Source organism: Symphalangus syndactylus, chromosome 7 (assembly GCF_028878055.3).
Source record: "Symphalangus syndactylus isolate Jambi chromosome 7, NHGRI_mSymSyn1-v2.1_pri, whole genome shotgun sequence".
Taxonomy (NCBI): domain Eukaryota; kingdom Metazoa; phylum Chordata; class Mammalia; order Primates; family Hylobatidae; genus Symphalangus; species Symphalangus syndactylus.
In genome coordinates this window covers 108,097,478-108,122,797 of record NC_072429.2, presented here as the reverse complement: position 1 = coordinate 108,122,797, position 25,320 = coordinate 108,097,478, and the positions used below count along the sequence as shown (strand labels likewise).

Below are 25,320 nucleotides of genomic sequence, written 5' to 3'. Positions count from 1 at the left end.
AGGGAGCTGGGCAGGTGAGGATAACTAAAAAGGAGTGCATAAAATAATGTTGTCCAAGTTGGCATGAGAGTTGGGGAGTTTTAAGAGGTTTAGAAGCCTGGCCATCAATACCCACAACAGTTATGGAGGCAAGGGAAACAGGCCCTTGAAAAGAAGGTAATGTGGAGTGGGTAGCCTCCGTATTGATTAAGAAGGGGACAGACTTACCCTCCAGTGTAAGAGTTACCCAAAGTGTCTGTGATGGTCCTGTAGGCTTCCAAGGCAATCGGGCAGAGTCAGTCTTCAGCCACTGAGCTGAGAAGATCTGGGAAGGAGTCAGTCAGAGAGCCATGGGCCAGAGTTCCAGGGGCTCTGGGAGTGGTTGCCGGGCGAGTTGGACAGTCTGATTTCTAGTGGGGTCCCACACAGATGGAAGACGGCTTAGGAGGAATTCCAGGCTATGGGCATTCCTTGGCCCAGTGGCTAGATTTCCGGCACTTGAAGCAAGATCCTTGGGGAGGCGGTCCTGGAGGAACGCCTGGCCCCTGCAGTTTAGGCTTTTTGAAGTTTTTGTGTGCTGGAGATGTGGCTGGGGTTTCTCTCACAGTGGAGGCAAGTAATTGCAACTCTTCTCTATTATTGTACATCTTGAAGGCGAGGTCAATTAAGTCCTGTTGTGGGGTTGAGGGCCAGAATCTAATTTTTGGAGCTCTTTTTAATGTAGGGAGTGGGTTGGGTAATAAAATGCATATTGAGAATAAGACAGCTTTCTGGCCCCTCTGGGTCTAAGGCGGTAAAGCGTCTAAGGGTTGTTGCCACACGGGCCATGGACTGGGCTGGGTTTTCATATTTGATGAAAAAGAGCCTAAACGCTGATTGGGAGAAGTCTGATAAAGAAAGAGGAGCATTAACCTTGGCTATGCCTTCATCTCCAGCCACCTCTCTAAGAGGAAATTGTTGGGCAGGTGGGGGAGGGCTAGTCACAGAACGAAACTAAGCCAGACCTGGTGTGAGGAGGGGAGGTAATAGGAGGGTTATAGGGTGGGGGAGTGGAGGCTGAAGAAGAGTTGGGACCTGGCTTGGCCTGGCGAGGAGCAGCCCAGGGAGGAGGGAAGAGGTCAGATGGGTCTGTGGAAAAGGAGGATTCACAGGACTCAGAGCTTGGGGTGGAGACTGAAGGAACAGACAGGAGAGAAAGAAGAAAGATTTGGGATGAGTCTCATTGGGAGCAGAGATTAAGAAGGGACCGATGTGTAAAAGGATGCCTGGACATCAGGCACCACAGACCATTTGCCCATTTTATGAGAATTATCTAGATCTTGTATGATGGAGGAATCAAAAGTGCCGTTTTCTGGCTATTTAGAATCATTGTCAAGTTTGTATTGGGGCCACGCGGTGTTGCAGAAGAAAATAAGATGCTTAGGTTTTAGGTCAGGTGTGAGTTGAAGAGGTTTTAAGTTTTTAAGAACACAGGCTAAGGGAGAAAAAGGAGGAATGGAGGGTGGAAGGTTGCCCATAGTGAAGGAGGCAAGCCCAGAGAAAAGAGGGTAGAAGCAGGGAGAAGGGAGGTAGTGAGCAGCCCTGGGCTGCAATGTGGGTGAGCAGCCAAAGCAGGCATCCGCACACTTGACTTGCCACCAAGGGAATGTTGGTGAATGACCAAGGCAGGCATCCCCACAGTGATCAGACACCAATGGAGTGTGGGTGAATAATCAGGCAGGTGTCCCCGCAGTAATTAAACACCAAGGGAAGACTGTCTTCCTGAGTCCGTGACTGGTGCCGGAGTTTTGGGTCCACATATAAAATGTGTCTCTTTTGTCTCTAGTAGAGAGGAAAAAGAGCTGGAATTGGAAGGACAGGGAGATTGAAGGGTAGTGAGAGAGGGAGATTGAAGGGTAGCAAGAGAGGCCGGAGAAGAGAGTGAAAAGGCCGCTTACCGCATTTGAAATTGGTGAGATGTTCCTTGGGCTGGTTGGTCTGAGGACCCGAGGTCGTTGGTGGATCTCCTCACGGAGTGAGGAAGAGGACAGGGGACTGGTCTCCCAAAGGAGTCCTCCTGTCCTGGGTCTTCGGCACCAAATGTCTGGCACATCTGTGTAAAGAGACCACCAAACAGGCTTTGTGTGAGCAACAAGGCTGTTTATTTCATCTGGGTGCAGGTGAGCTGAGTCCGAAAAAGGAGTCAGCAAAGGGTGGTGGGATTATCATTAGTTCTTATAGGTTTGGGATAGGCATACAAAGTACATTCTTAAGGGCAGAGAGAATATTACAAAGTACTTTCTTAAGGGCGCGGGGAGAATATATCCTGTCAATAGGGTGGGGCAGGAACAAATCACAATGGTGGAATGTCATCAGTTAAGACTATTCTCACTTCTTTTGTGGATCCTCAGTTGTTTCAGGCCATCTGGATGTATACGTGCAGGTCACAAGGGATATGATGGCTTAGCTTGGGTTCAGAGAACTGATAGTGGCTTGGTAGTGGTGAATTCTCTCAGCATTTGTTTGTCTCAAAAAGACTGTGTCTTTCCTTCGTGTATGAAGCTTTGTTTCACTGGATACAAAATTCTTGCTTGATAATTGTTTTGTTTGAGAAGACTGAAGATAGGGCCCCAATCCCTTCTGGCTTGTAGGGCTTCTGCTGACAAATCTGCTGTTAATCTGACAGGTTTTTCTTTATAGGTTACTTGGTTCTTTTGTCTCACAGCTCTTAAGGTTCTTTCCTTCACTTTAACTTTAGATAGCTTGATGACAATGTGCCTAGGCAACGATTTTTTTGCAGTGAATTTCCCAGGTGTTCTTTGTGCTTCTTGTATTTGGATGTCTAGGTATCTAGCAAGGCTGGGGAAGTTTTCCTCAATTATTCCCCCAAATATGTTTTCCAAACTTTCAGATTTCTCTTCTTCCACAGGAATGCCGATTATTCTTAGGTTTGGTCATTTAACATAATCCCAGACTTCTTGGAGGCGTGTTCATATTTTCTTATTATTTTTCCTTTGTCTTTGTTGGATGGGGTTAATTCAAAGACCTTGTCTTTGAGCTCTGAATTTCTTTCTTCTACTTGTTTGATTCTATTGCAGAGACTTTCCAGAGCATTTTGGATTTCTATAAGTATGTCCCTTGTTTCCTAAAGTTTTGATTGTTTTTTATTTATGCTATTTCATCGAATATTTCCCCTTCCACTTCTTGTATCATTTTTTTTGTTTCCTTACATTAGGCTTTGCCTTTCTCTGATGCCTCCCTGATTAGCTTAATAACTGACCTCCTGAATTCTTTTTCAGGTAAATCAGGAATTTCTTCTGGGTTTGGATTCATTGCTGGTGAGCTATTGTGATTTTCTGGGGGTGGTAAAGAACCTTGTTTTGTCATATTACCAGACTTGATTTTCTGGTTCCTTCTCATTTGGATAGGCTCTGTCAGAGGGAAAGTCTAGGTCTCAAGGCTGTTGTTCAGATTCTTTTGTCCCGTGGGTGTTCCTTTGACGTAGTAGTCTCCCCCTTTTCCTATGGATGTGTCCTCCTGAGAGCCGAGCTGTGGTGGTTGTTATTTCTCTTCTGGATCTAGCCACCCAGCAAGTCTACCAGGCTTCAGGCTGGTACTGCGGTTGTCTGCACGGAGTCCTGTGTTGTGTACGATTTGGGGTTCTCTCAGCCATGGATACCAGCACCTGTCCCTGTGGAGGTGTCAGCGGGGTGAAATGGACTCTGTGAGGGTTCTTAGCTTTGGTGATTTAATGCACTATTTTTGTGCTGGTTGGCTCTCTATTAGGAGGTGGTGCTTTCCAGAGAGCATCAGCTGTGGTAGTATGGGGAGAAACAGACCGTGGATGGGGCTGTAGAACTCCCAAGAGTATATGCCTTTTGTCTAGAGTTCCGAAGGTGGGTAGGGAAGGACCACTGGGTGGGGGCAGGGCTAGGTGTGTCTGAGCTCAGGCTCTCCTTGGGCATTTCTTGCCCCAGCTGCTGTGGGGGATGGGGTTGAGGTTTCCAGGTCACTGGAGTTATATTCCTAGGAGGATTATGGCTGGCTCTGCTGAGGCATGCAGATTGGTCAGGGAAGTGGGGGAAAACCAGCAGTTACAGGCCTTACCCAACTCCCATGCAATCTGAGGGGCCTGTCTCACTCCCACCATGCCTCCACCAATAGCACCAAGTCTGTTTCCAAGTAGTGGGCATGGAGGGCTGAGAACTTGCCCCAGGCTACCCATTTCCCAGATGCAAAAGCAAATATGGCTTTCCTTCTTCACCCGCCTGTAGAGTCTGCCCACCAGATTCACGCCCTTCCCTGAGTTCTGGGTAGGAGACTTCTCCATCAGTTCAAAATGTTACAAAGTTCAGCTGGCGATTTCCTTTTCCCTGTGGCCTTTCCCTGGTGCTTCTGGCTGCCCTCCCGAAGGACCCCTGTGAGGACAGGCAGAAATGGTTTGTCAGGGAACCGAGTGAGCTGACAGGGCTTTCCCTGCTGCTTCCTCTACCCCTGTATTTTGCTCAGCTCTCTCAGTTGACTCAGTTCCAGGTAAGGTCAGAGTCTTCTCCCATAACCTAGACCTTCAGGTTCTATAGTGGGGGTGTGTGTTTGAGGGATGGATCTCTCTTTCCCACTTCCACAGTTCGGGTACTCACCGTATTTGGGGTGTCTCCCGGGTCCTGTAGGAGCAATCCACTTCCTTCAGAGGGTCTGTGGGTTCTCTTGGCTTTCCTGATTTATTCCTGCAGTCATTCTGGAGCAAAAAATCATGATGCGAGGCTCCATAGGTCGCTCTGTCCATCAGAATTGGGCTGCAATCTAGTCCTGCCTCCCGTCTGCCATGATCTGCCCATCCCCCTAAACATTTTAAATAATCATATGTTTCTTGTTAAGTTTTAAGGGCTCTTTTTATGTTATACATATTAGCCCTGAGTTATATTTATGACAAATACTTATCTCCCTTTCTCTTACATGCCTTTTATTTACATGTGGAAAGACTTTTTCTATCCTGAGATTATAAGAACAGTATTATTTTCCCTTTCCTTTAACACACTGAGACACTTGATCTTCTGGAATATGGAATATTTTTGTTTATGGTATGAGGGAGAGAATAAGTTTAATTTTTCCCAGAAGTTCTCTGGTGTCCCAGTAGCATTTGTGGGCTAGTCTGTTTTCTTTTTATTTCACTAACTGGAAATACCACGTCATGCACTAAATGATGTGACCTACAGTAAAATTTATCTTAATTGACCTCCACTTAACAGACGGAATGGGTTAATTGATAGTCTCTGTTCTCTCTGTAAAATATACTGATGGAAGACCACAGTAAGCTTAATGTTTACTACTAATAGGCTACTTAATACTATGCTGGTATGATTCTGTTTCTTGCTTGTGGTTTTAGATCACTGATACTCGGATTTGATCATTCTACAAACTTAATGTGAGTTCTGCTTGCCATTGTGTATTTATTATTTAATTTAATATTATATAAAGCAGTAAAATATGAAAGGAAGGAAAGGTGCTGTTTCGGAGAAAGCTAAATTAGGTGCTTTAGAAAGAAAAAATGGGTCACCAAAAATTTTGTGGCCAGTAAGGACATTGTATGCAGTTTAAATATTATAGCATATATAGATCTAAGTTCTAGGAGCAGGTAATGAAATATGGATATAAAGGGTTACTTTTCTCCTATAGAAAAACTTGTAAAGTTTAGCAACAAAAACAAATGGTTGAATTTGAGTGCAGTTTGGTATATGAGAGGAAGTTTATCTTCTGAATTATAGACCTTTAAAAATATATTCTTTTGTAGAACATTTTAATGATGTAACTGTTGTAGTCCATTTGTGCTGCTGTAACAAAATACTTGAGAATTGGTAATTTATAAAGAACAGAAATTTATTTCTCTGACTTCTGGAAGCTGAGAATTCCAAGATCCAGGTACTGGCAGGTTTGGTGTCTGGTAAGCTTCCAAGATGATGCCTTGAACATTGCATCCTCCAGAAAGGAGGCATAATATGTCCTCACATGACAGAAGGCAGAGGGGGAAAAAGAGACAAACTCCCTCTTTCAGTCCCCTCTCTAAGGTTACTTAGTCCCAATCACCAGTGTGGAGCCCTAATGATCAGAGGCCCTAACTTCTAGTAACATCACTTTGGTGATTAGGTTTTAACTCAGCTTTTGGGGAGGATACCACATTCAAACCAACCGTAGCAGCAACTCATAACTTTACATTATAAGTACATAGTCCAATTAAAATGTGTTAACAAAACCCTAGATTCGTAGCAGGCTAAATACAGTGTTTTCATACCGCAGATTGGTGTCTCTGTAGGCATTTTGAACATGATGTGGTATTTTTAACTAGTGAGTTAAAAATACTGATCTTTAAGAGAATGAAAACTAGATTACTGCATTGTATTAGTTTTCTGTCATACGACAACTTCAAAACTTAGTGACTTGAAACAATAACCACTTATCATATCACACAGTTTCTATGGTCAGAAATCAGGGAGTAGTTCAGGTGGGTGGTCTGGCTCATGATTTTTTCATGAGTTTATAGCCAAAATGATAGCCAGGGCTGCAGTCATCTGAAGCCTTGACTAGGGCTAAAGGATACATTTTCGAAATGATTAACTCATGGAATGCTGATTGTTGGCAAGAGCCGTCATTTCCTCCCCATGTGGGTCTTTCCATGGGGCTACCTTAAGCGTATTCATAGCATAGTAGCTAGCCTCCCTCAGAACGTGTGATCCAAGAGAGAGAGTGAGGTAGAAAATGTAAAGTCTTTTATGACCTAGTTCTAGAAGTCACATACCATCTGTCACATCTACTATATATTTTTGTTAAAACTGAATCAGTAGGACAGCTCACATCAAAGGAAGAGGAATTAGACTCCAACTCTTAAAAAAAGGAGAGAAACCATCACACTGCAGATATTTATTTTGCGTGTGTGGATCAGTGAAGAGGAAGAGATTAATGTGTAATATTTGGTCTTCTTTTTAGGACACTGCCTTAGGAAAACCACGAGAGGTGTTTCGACTTCCTACAGATTTGACAGCATGTGACAACCGTCTTTGTGCATCTATCCATTTCTCATCTTCTACCTGGGTTACCTTGTCAGATGGAACTGGAAGATTGTATGTCATTGGAACAGGTGAACGTGGAAATAGCGCTTCTGAAAAATGGGAGGTGAGAGTTTGTTTAAGACTTATGCAAAGTCTAGAAAATATATGTAAATTACACCCTACTTATTTTAAAATGACACTTTTCGAGGATGGTTTACATGTGATCTGTTGTTTGTTTGATATATATGTTTTGGATCTCTTTTTAACTAAATTATAAAATGTATATTTTTCACAAACTGTTACATTAACCACTCCTGTTTTGATCTGGAGTCAGTGCAGTTGTCAAGAATTGCATTCATTTTTCTGCAGACATCTTATATGCGTAGAGTACTTCATTAAGCATTGACATTGCCTCCTCCTTCTTGAAGAAGAGTTGACCAAAAGCTTATGTTAGGATGTTTTTCTCCTCTGCCGTTATGTTAGATTTGCTGGGATGTTTACATTGGTCAAATAGTGGTCAAATTACCAGAATATTCTCTACTTAGAAAAATACATGATATAAATATATAGTTATATGCCAATTTCCAAGACAACATTTTTACTCTAATTTTAAAAATTAGATATAAATCTAAAGGGTAGGTTAGGGTTTTAATATAATAAATAAGGAATTAATTTCTCTAGAACTACAGTTTTTGAAAGTAGAAGAAAATGATGCCAAGTAGATCATCAAAAGATTTAGTTTACTGCTTCAGCTCCTTTGAGTTATGCTAATAAGTGTATTGTAATATTGCTACTGTCTGAAACTCAGCAGGTAGCCTTTAGTTCTGGGTAAATAAAGAGATTCGAGCTTAATATATTTATGTCTTAAAAAATAATTTCATCTGACCAACAGATGCCTACAAAGACCAGGCTTTAATTACTTGAGAAAAACCAGTTAGGTCTTAGAACCAAATGGTTTACCTACTTTACTAAGTTATACTAAATGTTATACTACCAAATTATAGTATGTTCAATATACACAGTAAATAACCAAAACAGCAGTAGCCTATTTACAAGAGCCTGTTGCATTCACAGTTTCAAATATTCATTGGATACTGTGACAATTTCTGTTTTGGCCTTTAGTAACAACTTTTATTTTTCTGAAAAACAAGTAATGTGGTATGTAGCACAGCTACGTGAAACAGTTGGAAGGTATTTTGAGAATAATGGGCAGGAGAGATATGAGTGGGAATTTATCTGGTATTGAGCTGTATGGATTCTATAGATTTTGAACAGGACAAACCTACTTGGCTCACTTTCATCTTAAAAATAATACCACACATTATTTCATATGGGCTTATACTTCTTTTGGTTTTGTTTTGTGTATCCCCTTGGTGTGTATTAAGCCTTCAATATTATCTTTTAAATAAATTTAAAAATTTAAATCTACCTTGTGCCTTCTTTAGCGTATACTGCCCTAACGAAATAAGCTCCCTTCAGAGATGTTTTCAGCTAAAAATAGTTTTGACTAGGTACTGGTGGGAGAGGGAGGAGATTTGGGCATTAATTGAGGTGTGAGGGATACTGTGGAATATTGGTCACTTTAAGAAACAATTCAGGAGGGTTTTAGGACTTTAGGGTAATTAATATAACAGAGAAGCTAAAAGTAGAAGTGATTACGGAGCATGGTGGGGGGTAAGGGAGCCAAGGGTGGTGGTAGTGGTGGTGATTACTGAAGTTTAAAAAGAGAAATTAAAGGAGACAGCTTGCTTTCCAAATGTGTTGCCTCTAATACCATGGAAGTGCTGTGTATCAACGGTATCACAGTTTAGATGCTGGGCTTGTTCAGAAAACTAGAAACTTCAGCCTAATAATTTTTAAAAGTACGCCATCTACTCTTTTGCTTTCATTCCAGTTCCTTTCACTCATACTGGAAAGAAAAAAGAGACAATAAACTAGCTACTTGTTCCTGCCGAAACTTGTCATTTTCTGTTCTTCCCTTTTGTTTCCACTATTCCCCAAACAAAAGCAAAACCCAATCAACCAATAAAAACCTGCCTTCATCTGTCATCTCTGTTTTGAAAATTTAAGGATTTTTTTTTAAGCTTTTGCTTTTTCTGTTTATGGAAATCTTAAGAATGGATTCTGAAGGCCCACTACTTGAATGATTTTGGCAGATGTTCAAATATGTAGGGAAGTTGATGACATTAAAGCACATTTTTCTTTGTAAGGTTTTCAAGTAGGAGTAGATATGTGGGGATTCCAGGTACAGGTTTTGTTTTTTGTTTTTTGTTTTTGTTTTTTAAAGCTACCTTTTTTTCAGTTAGGCTTTTTCTCAACTGTCCATATCTTATCTGGAAATCTTGTTTAGGAAGCAGCCTTAAAACCTTCTCTATTTTGTATTTACTCTTAAAAATGTAATAGTTGTTGAGATCTTTTGTTTGTGGTATAAGAAAGAATTTGGTAAGATTTTGTGTGTTTCTGTATGATGCTTAGATAAGATTTTGTATGTTTTTACATGATGCTTTTTTGCTTTTCAAAAAACACTTTAGGATTATATTTTAAATAGAGTTTGTTAGCTTATTCTTAAATGCTAATAGGCTCTTTTGTTTTTGAGAAAAAACATGTTTTGGTGATTTATTCTTCAATGTTTTTGACTCTTGCCTTTGTAAACTTCCAGAGAATAAACAAACAAACAAAAAACAGGAAAAAGGCATACACACATGCACACTCATATACAATATCTAGAAACAGAAGAAGCAAGGTAGCCAAGACTAATGATCAGTTTTTTTTTTATACAAATAAATATTTTCTTAAAAGTTCTGTCCTCAGGGAACATTATCTAAACTTGCAGTCTTTATGTAAAGGCCTTTTTATTTTTAAATTTCTTGTAATAAATAGTATCCAAAATAACTGTTGAATCATCAGAATACTATGTATTCCCTCTGTGCTATCTGTGTTCATGTAATTATGTACACTTTTTTGTGTATGTAATTTTGTTTTGTAGATTATGTTTAATGAAGAACTTGGGGACCCCTTTATTATAATTCACAGTATCTCATTGCTAAATGCTGAAGAACATTCTATAGCTACCCTCCTTCTTCGAATAGAGAAAGAGGAATTGGATATGAAAGGAAGTGGTTTCTATGTTTCTCTGGAGTGGGTCACTATCAGTAAGAAAAATAAAGGTAAAACAAAAGTCTGAATCTCTCTCTACTGGTTGGCATTATTTAGTAGATTTTGAAACGCAAACTCTCCCTGTATATACTGTTTGCTCTTTCTTGGGCATTGTGTTACAATTCTGGCACCTGCCACTACTGGTGGAATGAATATGTATAGATAGTTTTTCCTCAGATGTATTTTATAGAAAAAAAATTACAGTGTGCATCCACAGCCAATTATGCCTTTTATATAAAAGAAGATATTGTTATATGTTTTGAATAATTTAACAGGTATATTTTTAATATATACAAAAATATGTGCATATATATATGTGATACACAAAAATTTATACCTAAAACTAAATGTAAATTAATAAATTATAGTATAATTTAAGTGTAAATAAATATAAATACTTACTTGGAAATGAATGTCTTTATTTCATTAAATTACAGGTATGATTTCTTTTAAATCTAATTGAACTTCATTATTTGTTTCTACATTTAGGAAAACTGTTACTTTTTCTGACCAAATGTGCTCCCATGTTTAGAATAGTCCTGAGCTTTGGTGTGTTTGAAGCTGTCTGTCAAGCTTCTAACTTGACATTAAAAATTACAATCTCATGTATTAATTAGGATTTCTTTAAGGTATTAAGAAATCTCTTTGCCTTTGCTTAGTTCCTGCTGACTCATTGAGTGTTTTCTTTTCAACTATAGTTGAGTACTGAGAGTGCTTGTTTCCATAATGACTCTATGCTCTTTTTCTCAGTAGTTTTTATTAGCTGACTCATTTATGAGTAAGTTAATATAAATTAAATTATCATTCATCTCTGTAGAAAAATATTTCTTTACCATAGCTGCTAGTTTTCAATTCAATAAAGACTATTAGTATTTGTTTCCTAAGAGGGTTTTGCCTTTTATTCTAAAACAGCTATCTGTCTTATCTATCTAATAGATATCTCAAAATAGTTTATAAATAAACTGAATAAGTCTCCTAGATTTGTTCTTTGAAGTATTCAATATAATTTATTAGTTCTTTTTGGTGTTGTAGTTTTATCTCTGGAGGAACACAGTAACTTTAAACTTTAAATTAGATATTAGAAAACTTTTTTGAAATCCCAGTTGGTAACCATAAGATCTATGTCACAGCTATCCGAGTATGCCGATACAGTGCAAAAGCAGCCATAGACAATATATAAATGAATGAGTATAGTTGTGTTCCAGTCATGCTTTATGGACATTGAAATTTGAATTTTATGTTTTTTGACATATATTTAAATATTATTCTTTAAATATTACTATTTTAACAATTTAAAAATATAAAATTCATGCTTAGCTCACAGGCAATACAAAAATAGGCCTAGATTCAGCTTTGGCTCAAGGGTCCTCGTTTGCAGAACTCCTGCTTCAGATAATGGAAGCCTTAATTTTTTTAAGGTACATAATTCAAAATCTTACAGGAGACATTGTCATGCATATTCCTCCTCCTTTCTCCAAGACACTTGGTTCTGTAACATCTTTTTCTCAATCTGTGGTAACTCATCAAATTGCCTCAGAACATAGCAGTGCTCTGCTCCAGCTCTATCTTCTCCATCACCTTTGTCTTCATTTCTTTGCCTCAACTGGACAGATACATTGAGACTAACCTTTTTTCTCCCAAGATTGTAGTTATCATTAATTCTCTTTATTGTTCCCTTTATCTTTCTTTTATATCTTGTTCCTTCTCTCCCAGACTATTACTAATATGATTGGTTTTTTTTCTTTTTCTTTTTAGTTAACAGAACAGTATTTTTTGTAAACTATTTTGAATGAAACATTTCATAAATTATATTTATGGTCAGATAAGTTTGAAAATGTGGACATAAAATAGCTCCATTACACATTAAGCATATTAAAGTTTCTAAAAATTGTGAGTAAAAAAAATTTAGGTTAGATGCAAAGGCTCTAATCTCAGCACTTTGGGAGTCAAAGCAGGAGGATCACTTGAGCCCAGGAGTTTGAGACCAGTCTGGGCAACATAGTGAGCCACTGTCTCTACAAAAATTACAAAAACATTAGCTCAACATGGTGGTGTGCACCTAGAGTTCCAGCTACTCAGGAGGATTTCTTGAGCCTGGGAGTTTGAGGCTACAGTGAGATGTGATCGTGCCACTGCATTTTAGCTTGGGCAACAGGGCAAAATCTTGTCTCAAACAAACAAAAAACAATTTACATTTAATTTTAACCTAGCATTTCTCCACATATTTAACCATGGAATCCAGTTTTTGAGACTTCCTATTCTTTCTGTCCCATGCATGTTGGGAAAAGCCACCCTATAAATATGTAATGTCTGTGTTTGGATCTTTAAAGTCAAGTAGGACTTTTGGCCCTGCATGTATCTATAGGGGAAGTGTAGGAGTTTTGTTCATTCATTAAATTACAAGCCTGTTCTTAAATACGTGTGAATTTAATGTGTGAATGTAGGTGAGGATTTTGAGTAAAAACAATGAGATATTTTAGAACAGATGGTATTATTATGTTAAAACTCATAATAATATAACATTGAGTTGTGATTTTTGACTACTCAGTATGAAGCCTACAAGTATAACCCACTTTGAAGAGTAACAGTATAGGTAAAAGTATGGAGTCAGCTAAAATGTTTGAGTACTTTTTAAAGCAAAAAATTACTGTCTTTATAGGAAAATAAGTTTAATTTGTCAGAAACTTTTGGAATACAGTTGTTTATATCTTAAAAGTAGCACTAATTTATGTTTAATTATAAGCATATAGATAAATGTCTTGAGTGTGTAAAAAAAATCATTTCTGCTATAAATTTATTTCATTGTTAAAATGCCCCTTATCAGGAGTTAGAGCAGGCAGAAAAATAGTCCACACTGCATGTTTCCCCTTGTCCTTAATTTGTCACTTTTCAGAAGAAACTTATCACATACCTGCTGAGAAGGCAGACAGGCTTTAGTCAAGGAAAGGTAGGTCATACAGAGGCTGTTATTCCAAGTAAGCCAGTCATGTTGGAGTTCTGGGGCACTGCTGTCTAATAAGAGATTTCTCCAAGATGGACATGTTTTATATGTGTACCATTCACTGCAGTAGCTACTAGTCATGTGTGGCTATTGAGCAATTAAAATGTGGCTAGTGTGACTGAGGAATTCAAATTTTACTTAATTTTAAGTAGACACTTTTGGCCAGTGACTACCACATTGGACAGGACAATCAGGAACAAATTTCACCAGACCCAGTATTTTAAAATAGGGACTTATTTACAGAAAATTAGGTTGTAAATTGTTTATCCTTATGAAAAGACTCTTAATAGTGTACCTTTTAATAATACATTAAAATTATTTAATTATAATTAAAATCAATTTTTAAATATCAGAATGTTTTGATAATAGTTTTTATTTGTAATGTTTTGTTCTAAAATACTCTTTCTTACAGATAATAAAAAATATGAAATTATTAAGCGTGATATTCTCCGTGGAAAGTCAGTGCCACATTATGCTGCTATTGAGCCCGATGGAAATGGTCTAATGATTGTATCCTACAAGTCTTTCACATTTGTTCAGGCTTGTCAAGATCTTGAAGAAAATATGGATGAAGACATGTCAGAGAAAATCAAAGGTAATTTTTATTCTTAATAGAGCTTATTTGTATTTGCATAAACATATATTTATGTCTTTTGTTTTCCCAGTTAGGTTAATAGTTCTACAAGGGCAAGATAGATGCATAATTTTTTCTTTATTTTCTCATATATTTTCCAGAAGTCTTTTATAAGGTATACCACCTTAATAGTGTGAATGAACTGGTTTAATTTGATCATTTTGTTATTACCAAAAATGTTTTTTAAAAAAATCATTTATTAGCTTCCTTGATTAGGTGCTTAATAAATAGTTATCAAATAAATGTCTATTTGCTATTAGTATTGATGGTATTAATAGTGTAATATTGAAGTTATTAATTTTTAAAAATAAGTTAAGCTAACGTACCTGTTCTTACCTTTTATACTAAACTGAAAGTAAGTTCCTTGAGGGCAGAATCACATAATTTTATCAGTGTTGAATGAGTGAATGAAGGTTATGTTTTAGCATGAAAAGACTGGCCAGGCACGGCAGCTCACGCCTGTAATCCCAGCACTTTGGGAGGCCTAGGTGGGCGGATCACAAGGTCAAGGAGATCGAGACCATCCTGGCTAACACGATGAAACCCCATCTCTACTAAAAATACAAAAAAAAATCCAGGTGTGGTGGCGGGTGCCTGTAGTGCCGGCTTCTTGGGAGGCTGAGGCAGGAGAATCATGTGAACCCAGGAGGCAGAGGTTGTTGTGAGCCAAGATTGTGCCACTGCACTCCAGCTTGGGCGACAGCGAGACTGTCTCAAAAAAAGCAAAAAAGACTAACAAGAAATTTCAGAAGAAATTTATATTTGTATATAAAGAACAGACATTCTTTTAAAGCTATTCAAGAGAACATTCCTCTGTAATAATTACTGTTCGTATTTCTGATGTTCTTAGCCAGAGAATAGTATATTTTACTTAACAGAGATTTTTATAATATTTAACAATTCTGCATATTATTCTTTGAATTTGCCTTTTTAAACAAGTTATTTTTTTTTGTTATTGTACTTTAAGTTTTAGGGTACATGTGCACAATGTGCAGGTTTGTTACATACGTATCCATGTGCCATGTTGGTGTGCTGCACCCATTAACTCGTCATTTAGCATTAGGTATATCTGCTAATGCTATCCCTCCCCCCTCCCCCCACCCCACAACAGTCTCCGGAGTGTGATGTTCCCCTTCCTGTGTCCATGTGTTCTCATTGTTCAATTCCCACCTATGAGTGAGAACATGTGGTGTTCGGTTTTTTGACCTTGCGGTAGTTTACTGAGAATGATGATTTCCAGTATCATCCATGTCCCTACAGAGGACATGAACTCATCATTTTTTATGGCTGCATAGTATTCCATGGTGTATATGTGCCACAGTTTCTTAATCCAGTCTATTGTTGTTGGACATTTGGGTTGGTCCCAAGTCTTTGCTATTGTGAATAGTGCCACAATAAACATATGTGTACATGTGTCTTTATAGCAGCGTGATTTATAATCCTTTGGGTATATACCCAGTAATGGGATGGCTGGGTCAAATGGTATTTCTAGTTCTAGATCCCTGAGGAATCGCCACACTGACTTCCACAATGGTTGAACTAGTTTACAGTCCCACCAACAGTGTAAAAGTGTTCCTATTTCTCCACATCCTCTCCAGCGCCTGTTGTTTCCTGACTTTTGAAAGATGGCCATTCTAACTGGTGTGAGATGGTATCTCATTGTGGTTTTGATTTGCATTTCTCTGATGGCCAGTGATGATGAGCATTTTTGCATGTGTTTTTTGGCTGCATAAATATCTTCTTTTGAGAAGTGTCTGTTCATGTCCTTCGCCCACTTTTTGATAGGGTTGTTTGTTTTTTTCTTGTAAATTTGTTTGAATTCATTGTAGATTCTGGATATTAGCCCTTTGTCAGATGAGTAGGTTGTGAAAATTTTCTCCCATTTTGTAGGTTGCCTGTTCACTCTGATGTTAGTTTCTTTTGCTGTGCAGAAGCTCTTTAGTTTAATTAGATCCCATTTGTCAATTTTGGCTTTTGTTGCCATTGCTTTTGGTGTTTTAGACATGAAGTCCTTGCCTTTAAAACATTAGTTTTACCTTTTTATTTTTAAGTGAAAGCACGTTGATTAAGAAAGTAAAGAAATAAAAGAATGGCTACTCTATAAGCAGAGCAACCTAGGTTTACTATTTTGGGATGCTTTAAAAAATGAATATTAATGTAATATATAATTGAAAAATATTTTTCACAGGTTTATAAATATATGCACCTCTGAATACAAAAACTTGTGCACTTAGTAGGCCTTTTCTTTAGACTTTTAACACCTTGGTTTCCTCATATGGGATTCGTTTTTTGTTAGATTATCTCTAAGATCCTTTCCTGAATAAATGTTACTATTCTGTCTAATTGTAATGCTAACCTCATCCAAAGCTTAGCCAGAATAGCTATTTATTTCTGTAGATCGTGTGTCTTTAGAATTCCTTTGGTAAGCAATTTCGAGGGAATAGAAGGAATGCCTTAATCTTTGGAACCATTCTGCCCAGATAACTTAGAACCATGTAGTTCCAAGACAGATTGAAGCCTAAGTGGGACACATCATGTTTTTTTTTTTTTTTTTGGAGACGGAGTCTCGCTCTGTCACCCAGGCTGGAGTGCGGTGGCACGATCTCGGCTCACTGCAAGCTCCACCTCCCGGGTTCACGCCATTCTCCTGCCTCAGCCTCTCTGAGTAGCTGGGACTACAGGCGCCTGCCACCACGCCCGGCTAATTTTTTGTATTTTTAGTAGTGGGGTTTCACCGTGGTCTCGATCTCCTGACCTCGTGATCCGCCCGCCTCGGCCTCTCAAAGTGCTGGGATTACAAGCGTGAGCCACCGCGCCCGGCCTCGCATCATGTATTTAAATCACTACCACAGGTATTGTTTTTCTTGATGACATCTCATGCTATATCTTGAGTTCCCTCCAAATTCATTGTTTATTTTGTCATAGGATTTTCACAGTAATAAAGAAAAAGTGTTGTAATTTTTAAAAATTATGGGTAGTTTGGTCATTGATGGGCATGTGTAATACTTTCTGAATATTAATATATATACTGGTTTCCTTTTCTGTTAACTTCAAGAAGACTGGTATTACCTATTGGCTATTTGGCATTTTAATAACATATGTTTTTAAAGACCTGAAACACAATTTCTAAAGGCATAGAAAGGTACTCAAAGCAACCAATAATTGAGAAAATTATTTAGGTGTTTGTATACATTCAACAATGTATACGTGATTAAAAAAATGTGACTTTACCTTTAGTCTACATCCATGGCCTTTCATTAATTAATACTTTTTTAAAATTTCAATCTTTATTTTAGATTCAGCGGGTACATGTCAGTGTTGTTTTACCTGGGTGTATTGCATGGTGCTTAGATTTGGGGTACGATTGATCCTGTCATGCAGGTACTGAGCATAGTACCCAACAGTTACTTTTTCAACCCTTTCTACCCCCTCTAGTAGTCCCTATCGTGTGTTGTTGCCGTCTTTATGTCCATGAGTACCCAGTCTTTAGCTCACACTTATAAGTGAGATCATGTGGTAGTACCCAGTCTTTAGCTCACACTTATAAGTGAGATCATGTGGTATTCGGTTTTCTGTTCCTGCACTAATCTGCATAGGATAATGGCCACTTGCTGCATTCATGTTGCTGCAAAGGACATGATTTTGTTCTTTTACCTGGCTGTGTAGTATTTCATGGTGTATGTGTGCCACATTGTTTTTATTCAGTCCACTGTTGATGGGCACCTATGTTGATTCCATGTCTTTACTGTGGTGAATAGTGCTGTGATGAACATACTAGCACATGTGTCTATGGCAAAAAAAAATATTTATTTATTTATTTTTTGTGTATATACCCACTATTGAGATTACTGGGTTGAATTGTAGTTCTGTTGTAAGTTCTTTGAGAAATCTCCAAACTGCTTTCCACAGGGCCTGAATTAATTGACATTCCCACCAATAGTGTATCAGCATTCCCTTTTCTCCACAGCCTTATCAGCATGTGTTGTTTTTTGACTTTTTATTAATAGCCATTCTGACTGGTGTGAGATGATACTCTGCTTGTAGTTTTGATTTGCAAGTGCAAATCTCTGATAATTAGTGCTAATGATTAGTGATGTGGAGTATTTTTTTATGTTTGTTGGTCATTTGTATGTCTTGTTTTGCGAAGTGCTGTTCATGTCTTTTGCCCATTTTTTAATGGAGTTATTTGTTTTTTGCTTGTTCAGTTGTTTAAGTTCCTTATAGAGCCTTGATATTAGACTTTTGTTGGGTGCATAGTTAACAAATATTTTCTCTGATTCTATAGTTTGTTTACTCATAGTTTCTTTTGCTGTGGAGGAACTCTTTAATTAGGGACCATTTGTCAATTTTTTTGTTGTTGAAATTCCTTTTGAGTACTTAATCATAATTCATTCTCAAGGCCAGTGTCCACAATGGTGTTGCCTAGGTTTTCTTCTAAGATTCTTACAGTTTGAGGTCTTACATTTAAATCTTCAGTTCATCTTGAGTTAATTTTTGTATACGGTGAGAGGTAGGGGACCAGTTTCATTTTTCTGCATATGGCTAGCCAACTATCCCAGCACCCTTATTGAATAGGGACTCCTTTCCCTATTGCTTGTTTTTGCCGCCTTTATGAAAGATTATCAGATGGGTATAGGTGTGTGGCTTTATTTCTTGGTCCACTGGTCTGTGTATCTGTTTTTGTACTTTTTTTGGTTACTGTAGCCCTGTAGTATACTCTGAAGTCAGTTAGTGTGATGCCTCTGGCTTTGTTCTTTTTGCTTAGGATGGCTTTGGCTATTCGGGCTCTTTTTTGGATCCATATGAATTTTAGAATAGTGTTTTCTAGTTCTGTGAAAAATGACATTGGTAGTTTGATAGGAATAGCATTTAATCTGTAGTTTGTTTTGAGCAGTATGGACATTTTAATGATATTGATTCTTCCGACCCATTAGCTTGGAATGTCTTTCCAGTTGTCTGTGTCATCTGTTATTTCTTTCAGCAGTGCTTTGTAATTCTCCTTGTAGAGATCTTTCACCTCCTTGTTAGATGAATTCCTAGGTATTTTATTATTATTATTATTATTATTAGCAACTACAGTAAATGGGATTGTGTTCTTGATTTGGCTCTCAGCTTGAACATTATTGGTTTGTAGAAATGCTACTGATTTTCATACATTGATTTTGTATTCCGAAACTTTACTGAAGCCATTTGTCAGTTCCAGGAGGCTTTTGGTGGAATATTTAGGGTTTTCTAGGTATAGAATTATATCATCTGCAAAGTTTGACTTTTCCTAATTGGATACCTTTTATTTATTTCTTTTGCCTGATTGCTCTGGTTAGTACTTCCGGAACTATGTTGAATAGGAGCAGTAAGAGTAAGCATCCTTGTCTTGTTTCAGTTCTCAAGAGGAATGCTTCGTTTTTGCCTGTTCAGTATGATGTTGGCTGTGAGTTTGTCATAGATGGCTCTTGTTATTTTGAAGTATGTTCCTTTGATGCCTAGTTTCTTAAGGATTTGTATAGTGAAGGGATGTTGGATTTTACTGAACACTTGTTCTTCATCTGTTGAGGTGATCATATGATTTTCGTTTTTAATTCTGTTTATGTAGTGAATCACATTTACTGATTTGCATATGTTAAACTAACCTTGCATCCCCAGGAATGAAGCTTACTTGATCATAGTCAATTAAATTTTTGTTGTGCTGTTGGATTCAGCTTGCCAGTATTTTGATGAAGATTTTTACATCTATGTTCATCAGGGATATTGGCCTGTCGTTTTTATTTTGTGTGTATGTCTTTGCCAGGTTTTGGTATCAAGGTGATGCTGCCTTCATAGAGTGAGTTAGGGAGGGAGTTCCTCTTCCTCGATTTTTTTGGAATAGTTTCAGTAGAATTGGTACCGGCTTTTCCTTGTATGTCTAGTAGAATTCGGATGTGAATCCATCTGTCCAGGGCTTTCTTTGGTTGATAGATTTTTTTATTACTGATTGAATTTTGGAACTTGATATTGGTCTGTTCAAGGTTTCAGTTTCTTTCTGATTCAATCTTGGGAGATTGTGTTTCTAGGAATTTATCCATTTTCTCTGGATTTTGTGTGATGCAGGGGTTCATAATAGTCTCTGGGTTTTTTTTTTTTGTATTTCTGTGGAATTGGTTGTAATGTTACCTTTTCATTTCTGATTGTGTTTATTTGCATCTTCTCTCTTTTTGTTAATCTAGCTAACAGCCTATTGATCTTGTTTATCCTTTCAAAAAAAAACCAACTTTTGGTTTCATGGATTCATTGTTTGCATATTTGAGTCTCAATTTCATTCAGTTCTGCTTTGATTTTAGTTATGTCTTTTCTTTTGCTAGCTTTGGTGTTAATTTGTTTTTTTTTTTCTTGTTCTTCTGGGTGTGATATTAGATAATTAATTTGAGACTTTTCTTACTTTTTGAGGTAGATACATAGCACTTTCCTCTTAACACTGCTTTTGCTGCATCCCAGATAATTTCCATGATACTGTGTGGTTTTTGAGAGATCTTCTTGGTATTGATTTCTATTTTTATTCCACTGTCATCTTACAGTATGATTGGTATGATTTCATTTTTTATAATTTATTGAGACTTGCTTTATGGCTGAGCGTGTGAGTGATCTTGGAGTATGTTCTGTGTGCAGATGAGTAGGATTTATATTCTGTGGTTGATGGGTGGGGTATTCTGTAGATGTCTGTTAGGTTAAGTGTCAAATTTAAGTCCTTAATTTTTTTCTTTAGTTTTCTACCTTGATGATCTGTGTGACGCTGTGAGTGGTATGTTGAAGTTCCCCACTATTGTCTTGTGGCTAAGTCTTTCCATAGGTCTAGAAGTACTTGTTTTTATGTATCAGGGTGCTCCAGTGTTGAGCACATAGATATTTGGGATAGTTCAGTCTTCTCATTGAATTGAACCCTTTATTATTATGTAATGCCCTTTGTCCTTTTTTACCTTTGTTGGTTTAAAGTCTATTTTATCTGATGTAAGAATTGTGACTCCTGCCCTTTTTGTTTTCCATTTGCATAGCAAGTTTTTTTCCAGCCCTTTACTTTGAGCCTGTGGGTGTCATTGTGTGTCAGATGGGTCTCTTGTAGAATGCAAATGGGCCTTGTTTTTTTTGTTTTTGTTTTTGTTTTTGTTTTAAATCCAGCTTTCCACTCTGTGCCTTTCACGTGGGATGTTTTGATCATTTACATTTAAGGTTAATATTGTTATGTGAAGTTTTGATTCTATCATGAAGTTGTTACTGATTGCTTTGTAGTTTCTATTGTATAGTTGCTTTACAGGGACTGTAGCTCTGTCCTTGTGTTTTTGTGGTAGCAGATACTGTTCTTTTGTTTCCCTGTTTAGAACTTCCTTAAAGATCTCTTGTTAAGGCTGGTATAGTGGTAACTAATTCTCTTAGTGCTTGCTTGCCTGGAAAATATTTTGTTTCTCTTTCACTTATGAAGCTTAGTTTAGTGGGATATGAAATTCTTAGGTGGAATTTCTTTAAAAATTCTGCAAATAGGCCCTCAATCTCTCCTGGTTTGTGAGGTTTCTGCTGGGAAGTCTGCTGTTAGCCTAATGAGGTTCCCCTATGTAATCTCTTTTCTCTAGGTGCCTTTAAGGTTTTTTCTTTAGTGTTGAGCTTGGACAGTCTAGTGCTGTATGCCTTGGTGATCTTCATTTTGTATAGTATTTTTCAGGGATTCTCTGGATTTCTTATACCTGAATGTCTACCTCTCTAGCAGGATTAGGGAAATTTTCTGAATTATTCCCTCAAATATGTTTTTCAGTTTGTTTAGTGTTTCTTCTCAGGAATGCCAGTAGTTCGTAGGGTTGGTTACTTTACATAATTTCATATTTCTCAGAAACTTTGTTCATTTTTTTTAAATTCTTTTTTCTTTATTTTTGTCTAGCTGGACTAGTTTGAAAGACTGGCCTTCAGGTTCTGGAATTCTTTCTTCTGCTCGGTCCAGTCTGTTGACAAAGCTTTCAATTGTATTTGGAAATTCCATAAGTGAGTTTTTCAATTCCAGAAGTTTGTATTGATTTCTTTTAAAGATGTTTATCTCTTCCTTCGTTTCTTGGATTGTTTTAGAAGTTTCTTTATATTGATTTTCAACCTTGTCTTAGATCTTGTTGAGCTTCCTTGCAATCCATGCTTTGAATTCTTTGTGTCTTATTTCTGAGTGTCTATTTTGGTTAAGGACCATTTCTAGAGAACTAATGATATTTTTTGTCGTGTCACTACATTCAGATTTTTCTATGGTGCCAGAATTCTTGCACTAGTTTCTTTTTTTTTTTTTTTTTTGAATTTTTTTATTAAACTTTAAGTTCTGGGATACATGTGCAGAACGTGCAGGTTTGTTACATAGGTATACACGTGCCATAGTGATTTGCTGCACTCACCAACCCGTCATCTACATTAGGTATTTCTCCTAATGCTATCCCTCCTGTAGCCCCCACCCCCCGACAACCCCGGTGTGTGATGTTCCCCTCCCTGTATCCTTGTGTTCTCATTGTTCAACTCCCACTTATAAGTGAGAACATGTGGTGTTTGATTTTCTGGTTTCTTATCTAGAGATCCTGGCACTTCAAATTTTTATAATATTTTTGTGCAGGTAGGATTTTTTCTTTTTCTTTCTTTCCTTACAATATTATGTTTGTTTGTTTGTTTGTTTTCTTTCTCTTTCCCTCTCTAGGGGGTGTGACTGTAAAGAATGCTGAATAGGGTCTTTAGGCTTTGCTTCCATAGCCCTACATGGTTCTGTTGGCAGGTTGTATATTGGGCTATGCAGTTTAACCTAAAAGCCAGTAGATGGTGCTTGTTAGTAACAGCCAATTGCAGCCAGTGCAGCAGGGTATATACTTAATCCTTGTTTATTGGGAGAACTCTCTGTTGCCTCAGGCAATGGGCTGATTCTTGGATTGCACAGTTGTCTGAGCTCCCTGCTCAGCCCTGGGGAGTGGGGGCCAAGATGGGCAGGACGAGACTGGGCAGATCTGCCTACAGATCCCCCAGTGGCAGGTGTGGGCACCAGCGCTGAGGGAGAATCCACCTGGCAGCCACTAAATGCCCACAGGCATGCCTAAATGTGGAGCTGAGAAACCCTCCCAGCCCCAAGTTCTCGGGACAGGGTTCGGGGGATGGCATGAACTCCTAATCTAGGAAAGCTCCACGTACCTGGAGCTCTGCCTAGGCATGGAGCAGAGAGGGCCCCTCTGTATGAAAATCTCTGCACAGGAGATGTAGGTTAACTCAGGCTTTTGAAACAGGCAAACAGGTGCTTTGAATGCCTGAAAGTCTGCCTGGATGTGAAGCAGAGAGGGCCCCCCTACACCAGATATATGCATAGGAAAGGTGGGGCAGTTCAGGCTGCCAATCTGGGCAAGGTGCTTTTAATGCCTGGAGATCTGCTTAGAAGTGGAGTGGAGAGGACCTGGCTGTACTGTGATGTATGCACAGGAAGGGTTGGGGTAGTATGGCCTTTAATGTATACTAAAAGTGCATGTGATTTTGCACATCCTCCCATTCCCATTATCTGGCAGAAGCTATCCATTGAGATATTATTATGTAACTGCTTTGCTAGCTTTTCTGAATAACATATTTTGTGTTCTTTTGAACTAGGGATTCACTGTGTGTGTGTGTTTAAAGGAAAGAAGGAGTGAAAGAGGGATGAAGGGAGGGAGAGAGGGAAGAAATGAGGATAAAGGATTGCTATCAGTATTTTATGAGTGCTCTATCTCCTCAAGCATTAGGTAAGTCTGGAAGGGGAAAATTTCATGTTAATTGCTGCAAATCTTTGAGTGAAAATTCCTCAAAGAGATCTGTGCATGTTTGTTTATAATTACATTTTGTGAGATAATCACTAGTAAATATACTAAAATTCTTTCAGATAGGTTTTGTGTGTGTGTATGCTTTCTCTAATTTTTTATTACATGATGCATTTTTCTTTTCCCAATAGAACCTCTGTATTACTGGCAACAGACTGAAGATGATTTGACGGTAACGATGCGGCTTCCAGAAGACAGTACTAAGGAGGACATTCAAATACAGTTTTTGCCTGATCACATCAACATTGTACTGAAGGATCACCAGTTTTTAGAAGGAAAACTCTATTCATCTATTGATCATGAAAGCAGTACATGGATAATTAAAGAGAGTAATAGGTATTTTTATAATTTTACTTTAATATTCTATTATCTTTTTTTCTTTTCTTTTTACTCTTTCCACAGTGGTTACATCAGAGATTAATACAATAGTTCTGTCTGTATTGCTGGTTACTTTTCTTAAGATATATTAAAAATAGAATTACTGTGTCAAAGAGCCTATTTCTAGTTGAAATTAAAGATAGCAGCCTAGCTGTCACTTGGAGAATATGGTAGTGCTTTGTTTTACCTGCTCTGGATACAATAATAATCATAGGTAAAAATTACTATTTTAAATTGCACTTTGTCAAACTTTTTAATAGAAATAATTTTTTTAACTTTAGTTTGCTGGCTTGATAATATATTTCCATTCTTTAAAATTTTAAATATACAAAAGGATATAGAGTGAGAAGTCTGCCTCCACCACAAGCCTATGGGTCACCCATCCTCCCACTCCTCACAATCAGTGTTGTTTCATTTTACGTACATTCAAGGATCACACATACTTTTTCCTTTTCTTTAAGGAAAACTACTTTTGGCGGCTAGCTGCAGTGGCTCACGCCTGTAATCCCAACATTTGGGATGACGAGGTAGGAGGATTGCTTGAGGCCAGGAGTTTGTGACCAGCCTAGGCAAAAAGAGAAAACCCTGTCTCTAACAACAACAAAAAAGATTTTAACACATACTTTACACAATTATACATCTTGCTTTTGTTCACTTGCAGTGATAAATCTTAGGGATCTTTCCATAATGAATATATAAAAATTATTAAATTCTCTTTTATGACATCACGGTATTTTATTCTATCAACTGCACCATCATTTTAGACAATTAATCCTCTATTGTGTTAATTTAGGTTGTTTTCAGTAACTTCTGTTTATATACATATTATTTCACATGTGTAGAAATATATATGAAAGATAAATTTCTAAAAGTGGAATAATTAATATTTCTTTGTAAATTGTAGTAATTTTTTCTTATGTAAATTCTCCATGTATATTTCTTTTGTGAATTGTGTGTTCAGGACACAGCCATAAAAGAAATACATAAGTGGCCAGGCACAGTGGCTCATGCCTGTAATCCCAGCACTTTGGGAGGCTGAGGCAGGTGGATTGCCTGAGGTCAGGAGTTCGGGACCAGCCTGACCAACATGGTGAAACCCCATCTCAACTAAAAACACAAAAATTAGCTGGGCGTGGTGGCAGGTGCCTGCAATCCCAGCTACTTGGTAGGCTGAGACAGGAGAATTGCTTGAATCCAGGAGGCGGAGGTTGCCGAGACTGGGCCATTGCTTTCCAGCCTGGGCAATAAGAGCGAAACTACATCTCAAAAAAGAAAGAAATACATAAGTTAGACTTCATCAAAACAGGCGTTTTCTGCATATCAAAATTAAAAATT

At 37.8% G+C, this 25,320-nt stretch overlaps 1 protein-coding gene across 2 annotated transcripts in view; it reads left to right on the top strand.

Annotated features, from left to right (window-relative positions):
- The window catches only part of NUDCD1 (NudC domain containing 1), an 88,051-nt gene that overhangs the window by 25,319 nt on the left and 37,412 nt on the right, over positions 1 to 25,320 (top strand). For both annotated transcript variants that reach the window (XM_055287067.2, XM_055287068.1), the window contains exons 3-6: positions 6,940 to 7,125; positions 9,988 to 10,168; positions 13,571 to 13,753; positions 23,739 to 23,943. In XM_055287067.2, coding sequence (XP_055143042.1) covers positions 6,940 to 7,125; positions 9,988 to 10,168; positions 13,571 to 13,753; positions 23,739 to 23,943 — 755 coding nt within the window. The remainder of the gene's footprint in view (positions 1 to 6,939; positions 7,126 to 9,987; positions 10,169 to 13,570; positions 13,754 to 23,738; positions 23,944 to 25,320) is intronic.